Source organism: Aquarana catesbeiana, linkage group LG07 (assembly GCF_042186555.1).
Source record: "Aquarana catesbeiana isolate 2022-GZ linkage group LG07, ASM4218655v1, whole genome shotgun sequence".
NCBI lineage: Eukaryota > Metazoa > Chordata > Amphibia > Anura > Ranidae > Aquarana > Aquarana catesbeiana.
Window position 1 is genome coordinate 10,390,652 of NC_133330.1, and position 6,971 is coordinate 10,397,622.

A 6,971-nucleotide genomic window follows, 5' to 3' on the forward strand; every position below is an offset into this window, starting at 1 on the left:
AAAATGAGCCGGGACCAGGTAGGAAGAAATTATTTACAAGGGGGGCTGTGAGGGAAAGGGAGGGGCCAGAGCCTTGTGTGTTTACAGGGGTGTGGGGGGGCTGACATATATACAGGATTGAGAGGGGGGCTGAGTGTGTACAGGTGAGGTGGCCAGTATTTGGTGGGATGGCCCGTGGGCATACCCTGGGGAATGTTGGTGGTCAGGCTCGGGGGGGGTGCTAAAGCTGTGTAAGGGGTCCAGAAATACTAGCAGACAGCTTACACTGACAGCCTGCAGGACGGCTGCATGACATCTGTGATCTGCTTATCATGGGTGCGATGCTTTCCAGGCTCCTAGCAGAAAAAGTTACATAAATGCTATTTTTTTGGCTACAAAGAGATGCTTATCCTTAAGGCTCCATTTCCACTTGTGCAACTTGTCCTGTGACTGCAAAGTTGCATGACAAGTTGTACCCCATGATTTCCAATGAGTACCGTTCATATCTGTGCGACTTTAAAGTAGTTGCTGCACTACTTTGATGTTCATAGACCTCAAGATCACACAGGCATTGCTTCAAGTTGCAAAAAAACAAAAAAAAAAAAAAAAAAGTGGTGGCAGAATGGCATGACTTTACGGTCCCAATAGTGGAAACCTAGGCTTAATCTGCTACAACTTCTATTACCTACTACCACCTCACCCAAACCATCCTATCACAGTGCTGTTACTGCTACAACTACTCTAAGTATTTACTCAGGGCTTTTTTTTCAGCCGGAACTTTTGGCAGCCCTCTCCTCTCCAGCCTGTCATTTAATACTGAAGCCAGTAGAGGACGTTTTCTGCACAGCTCACTTCCTGGCTTCTCTGTGTTAGCTCTGCACACTCAGGACTGCTGCCCTCAATCACCGGCAAGATCCCAACCTTCAGCTGCTGCAGTGATTGGTGAGGACACTTCCATCCCTGCCGCCGGTAATCAGTCTTTGTAGCATAGAGCCGAGGAGCCCTGAAACATCTCCTCAGCTCTGTGCTACAGGAGGGGGAACTCTCCACTGCACTGTGCAGAAATAAAACCTTTTCTCTGAAAGAAAAAAAAAAAAAAAATTCTGTTTTTACAACTACCCCTAATCTATTGCTCTCTAATCTTTTACCCTTACACTGAGACTAAAGCTGCTCCAGTAACTACTACCCCCAGCACTGCCCATACTGGGGGGGGGGGGGGGGGGGGGGGTACTATTACATTCACTGCCCATATCCAACCACGGCCTGTACTGGGCAGATCCATGGCAGCTTCCCTTTCTGTCATTTACAGACAGTTACACCTTGTGAAACTGCAATTTTCAGCCTGCAATTATTCTTGTTGGAAGTTTATGGGTAAAGCTTGGGATAAGAATCTGGATGCAGCTTTGTCTGGAGCCACAAAATAAGATAAAAGGATTTCTATTGTTTCACTAGAAATCCAAGAAATCAGACTATGCAGGCAGAAAATGTAGCATTAGCACCCTCTGCTGGTGACTAACTTTTAAAAGTAATGCAACAAACCTCCAGTAGGGGGGCGCTATTCAACAGGCAGTGATTTGCCATCAACTACAGCAATTGATCCAAAGTCAGATTAGTGATAAATAAAAAAGGATTGATCAGACACAATAGAGCTCATTGGATTTTATTTGAAATGTGGATGAAATGCATTTCTAGTACTGAGCAAAGCACAATGTATGTCTACATGAGCAGCAAAGTATGCAGATTGGGGGGAGGGGGTTACAAAACATGATTAAAGAACTTCCCCCTTCATCCACTATGGTCATGTCACAGAACCTGGATATGGACACGTGGGACAGGCGGCTCCTCTATTGTGGATTCTTCATTTTAGTCTGATGGAAATTGGCTGGAGGTTTACTATGGCCAAGTAGGAGATCTCCTCTATGAGAAAGCGGACTGGAAATGAGAAAGGCTTGCCAGTAGGTAATTGTACGATGATCTTGTCTTCCTCAAACTGGAAGCAAACCTGTAAGAAAAGAGATGGCACAATGTCAGCTTGCTGGACAATAAAAAGTCAATGAGTGTTGGCTGTAGAAACAGACCACCACCAAACCCTTAATTTCAACAAAAATCTTTCCACAAGATGATATCTGCATGTAGCTTATGTATTATGTGTGGCAGAAAACTGTTAATGGAAAGGAAAAAATGGAAGGAGGTGCTTCTGTGATGGAATGTTTTAGAGACAGAGTCTGAGAACTGATCATCTGTCACCTAGAACAATGACTGGAGCCCTCAGGAGCCCAATAGCAGATGGCCAGTTTTGAGTCCTGGTATGAGAACCAGTCTCACCCAGGGTTCCTTCAGAGGTTTCTAGGGGTTCCTTGAGTGATAACCGATTAACCTCCCATTTGATGGTGCCCACTTACTTCAGGGCCCAACACTTGTCATGCCCCGTACACACAATCGGACTTTCCGACAACAAGGAAAGTCCGGGGGGGGGGGGGGGGGGGGGAGTGAAAGGCTGCTGTATGCCATGCCAACTATATAGTGTCTACATTACATGCCAAAAGGTATGAACCATGCAGTAGTCCTGTGACTCGTCTGTGCACTGACGCTGACGTGAATCCTAGGGGGCTGGGCTTAACATTTGATGTGTGTATAACAATGGGAATGTTGTGCCTTTTGTTTGTCCTCTGCAAGTAACCATGAACTAACCATGTCTGCAAAGTATGTAATTCTTACATCTTTCAATACTGATAAATAATATCCCCCCTTTGGGGGGCCCCCCAACAAAGATCTGTCCTGATAAGGGTTCCATCTGCCAATGTCCCACCCTTGGCTACCAATTCATATGTGTCCTTAGCAAGGGTCCCATCCACCATGACTGACTTGGGGTAAATGATAGGGATGTCCCAATACTGGTATCGGCACTGATACCAAGCATTTGCCCAAGTACTTGTACCCGGCCTAATGCTCCCGATACCTGGACAGTCAGCGGTGATCGGTGAGTGGGGGAGTTACAAGCTTCTTCCCCCCCCCCACCTTTCAGCTGCTTTAGTGAAATCTCTACAGTGGTGATCAGTGCTTGTAACTCTCCCCCACACACGATCACCGCTGACTGTCACCGCATCCTCCTCCAGCCCCTTTGTTCTGCTGTCCCCCTCCATGTCATCCTCCTTCCTTTGATGTATGAACAGAGTCAGTGATCACCGACTGTCCCATTCACATAACTGAAACACTGTAATCTGTGATTATGATGTCTCAGTTTATGAATGGAGAGGAGCCGCTGTCTTCTCTCCATTCATTTATAGTGCAGCTGAGGCTGCAGAGAAAGGAACTGGGGAATCTCTATCCTTGGTCTCTGTCTCAAGAGGGAGATCTCACAAGCCCCCCCCCCCCCCCAACAGGGCTGATTAAAAAATAAAAAAAATTAAAATAAAAAAAAAAAAAAAAAAAAAAAAAAAAAAAAGGACTTGGTCTTAAAGTGATATCGGGACAACCCTAGTAAATTAGAACATGATTATTCTGGGTCGATTATTTTTTATCCTACCCTAAATAGAATTAAGCCTTGTCACCTTTATAGTTTGATTAATTATTTCCCCAGAGATGAATTTAGATGAACAGAGCATTCACCCGTCCCCAACACACACACATTGGTCCCTTCATAACAGTTGTAGCATGAGACTGATGAGCTTCAGTTCCCCCCCCCCCCACTACTCCCCAGATTAAGCTTTTCCAGGGGACTTTATAGTGACATTCCATGTCAGGGATTTCCTGATCCCCATCTCTTCCTATAATAATCATCTCACAAACATAACATTTTCAATAACACATGCATACACCAAAAAAAACATTTGCAAGCTAATTTTATCATAGCACACAATGGCAGCATGATGGTATCCATTGGATCTTCCTATGGATCATTCATGAAAAGGGCTGAAGGGGCAACCATCATAACAGCCTACATGCCATTGCTGCCTACTGCATCATTTGGAGATATAATAGGTGTCCAATATGAACAGTGATGCCACCTTGCCCCATCAACATTAGTCCTGCCCCTCCCAGCATAGACATACCATGGTGTCCGACCCGTCCTGGAATGGGAAGACCGATACCGTTTCCCTCTGCTCCTCTCCATAGACACCGTCCTTCATCGAGTTCAAGACTATGAGGCTCTTTTCTCCTTGGAAGTCAAATCGAATGTCAAAGTGGATCACTAAATTCTTTTCATCTGTTCCCAAGTTTATGAAAAACCTAGAAAGACAGAAACAGCAATTATTCTTCTTGGCTGACCTTGTTGGACATCATACTGGAGTCATTCACCAGTGGTCCTCCCATGGGTATCAGAGGTACTTCTACCACTTAAGTCATAATAGCAAAAATCTAAGATTGTTGGAGACATAAAAACTATAATGGTTAACACATTTATAAACACATGGGGTCCTGGTAATACACGTCACCAAACAATAACTAAAGTGATCCTGTACCCTGGACATGGACATTCGGGTATCTACATATTCTTAACAAGCGCTAAGTAAGCTTTCAGACAATCCCTCACTGACATTTGTAGTTGCACACTATTACCAAAAGTATTGGGACACCTGCCTTTACAGTCATGAACTTTAATGCCATCCCAGTCTTAGTCCATAGGGTTCGATATTGAGTTGGCCCACCCTTTGCAGCCATAACAGCTTCAACTCTTCTAGGAAGGCTGTCCGCAAGCTTTAGGAGTGTCTATGGGAATTTTTCACCATTCTAACCGAAGCAAATTTGTGAGGTCAGGCACTAATGTTGGACGAGAAGGCCTGGCTTGCAGTCTCCACTCTAATTCATTACACCCACCATGCCTTGTAACCCACTCTACATAGAAGGGTGTCAGCTGTCCCTGACTCTGGAGGTTCTCATTAAACTAAAAGGGGCTCAGGACTTCACTACATACATTTAACCCTATGCTTGTGCATTGTGTTTGGGGATTTTTTTAAAATGCTCATGTAACCTGTGGTACTGCTGTAGGAATGAGAAGGTGTAACTGAGCTAAGGAGACACTACTAGGAGGGGGGAGCTGAAGGAAGTTAAGCTGGGAAGTTGAGATGAGCTGCTCAGTCATTGCTGGGAGATGAAGGAGGAGCTGAACTGAGGAGTCACCACCACTTTGTGCCATTTAACTCCCTGTTGCCATTTCAGGGGTGTTTGGATCTCCAAGTATGCGTTAGTGATGAAGTGCTTTCTACTTTAAATTTTGAGGATGAATTTCTCCACAGTGCCTGCAGCTATACAGGTTAGTGGGGTCCAGGATTAAAAAAAAAAAAAAAAAAAAAAGAGACAGAATGTATGTCAGTTGTCATATTTCAGATGATGGCTGATAAGTCAGACAAGTTTTATCCAGGATGAAATTTTGTCACAATGTAGACAAATGTTTGAGCTAAACTTGCTCTGAGCAAAACAATCTGATGTCAGGTATTATTTGAGGGACCACACACCCCAAATTCCCAGTAAGGAGGGGTCAGTAGGATGTATTGTACACAGAGCACACTTTTCTACTCTTGCAAGTTGTACTTTTGGTAAATTGTATTATACAGAGAGCAGACGTTATATAGTTAGCCAAGGTTAGCATCTTCACCTACCTTCTACAGTCCTTCGGAATGAAGCCCTCCACCTCCACACAGTGGCCGGGTTTGAGGCTGAAGTTATACAAGGAAAAAATCTGTATGGGAGAAAAGAGAATTACTACACCTTGTATAATAGAGAGAGGAGAGATGATTATTACACCCTGGGAAAAAAAAAAAAAAAAAAAAAAAGTAGTTACTGTTACTCAGGATAAATTTTAATTTTCATGGGTCGCAGCACTTTGTTGGATCCTTTGTGTGGGGGAGGGGAGGGAGCTCAGACATCCCCAGCAGATCAGAAATGTCTTCTAATGACAGATCAATGACTTGACAATATATACATTTTCTTACAATATTCATGTCATGTATGCCGGCTGCCCAGACCTTTATATAAGTTATAGTCCTATCTACAGGCAGCCAGATGGTGCCAATTACTGACGGGCACAATGCCTGCTCTAACTCCCGGCTTCCATCCCACATGGAGAGAGGTAATGATCTGCCACAATGGAGTAACCCAGAGGGACTGGACATGTCACATCTCAGAATTGGAACATTAGATTTATAAAACTGCACAGCAAATAGTTAATATAATTATTCATACATTAATGATAACGAGGCAAAGACATGGCAATGATGGGTCACTAAGAGCAAATGGAGGAGTGTCTGAGCCATCCCAGTATATACCGTATACTAAGAATACCCAGGAAGGTAGATCCATCTCTGTGCCAGGATATCAAAATACATTCATCACACCCTAAATATAAATAACTGGAAGGACAAGAACCAAAACCTTGACCTACACCCAACAACCCTAAACCCTCACCAGCACCACTACCCACATCCATCTTCCCTATACCAACCACTGCCCTTACCCAACAGAATCATACACACCACTTCCCACATAACCCATTTGCAGCTTCCATCGGTGCTCATACTCACTTTATCTGCCATGCTGTTTCCTTATCAGACAAACTTGTGATCAGCTGCACTTCTACCTCTTCATATATAGGAGGTCTGCTGAGGGCGGAGCCAGTCAGGAGGGAGGAGTCACCCTGCCCAGTGCTCCCTGGACTGAGAATTGTTCCAGAAGCGCTCATTACAGAGAATGAATGAAATGTGGATCCGGTGTGACTGAGCATGGGGCGTCCATCGTCACTCTGCTGGGATGTCACCACTCACCACAAACAGCAAGGGGGCAAAAGATGACTATCCTCAAAGTCATTTCTACAACACAAAGGGGGGAGATTTACTAAAACTGGAGAGTGCAAAATCTGGTGCAGCTGTGCATGGGAGCCAATCAGCTTCTCACTTCAGCTTCTTCAATTAAGCTTTGCCAAAAAAAATCCTGGAAGCTGATTGGTTTCTATGCAGAGCTGCACCAGATTCTCTACTCTCCAGTTTTAGTAAACC

At 44.4% G+C, this 6,971-nt stretch overlaps 1 protein-coding gene across 1 annotated transcript; it reads right to left on the reverse strand.

The window, feature by feature from the left end:
* Nucleotides 1–1,837: 1,837 nt before the first annotated feature.
* On the reverse strand, nucleotides 1,838–6,512 carry LOC141102508 (galectin-1-like). The gene is made up of 4 exons (XM_073591445.1): nucleotides 6,501–6,512; nucleotides 5,580–5,659; nucleotides 4,032–4,209; nucleotides 1,838–1,981 (listed from the first exon to the last, which is right to left on the reverse strand). The coding sequence occupies exons 1-4, from the start codon at nucleotides 6,510–6,512 to the stop codon at nucleotides 1,838–1,840; spliced, it is 414 nt and encodes a 137-aa protein (XP_073447546.1).
* Nucleotides 6,513–6,971: the final 459 nt, after the last annotated feature.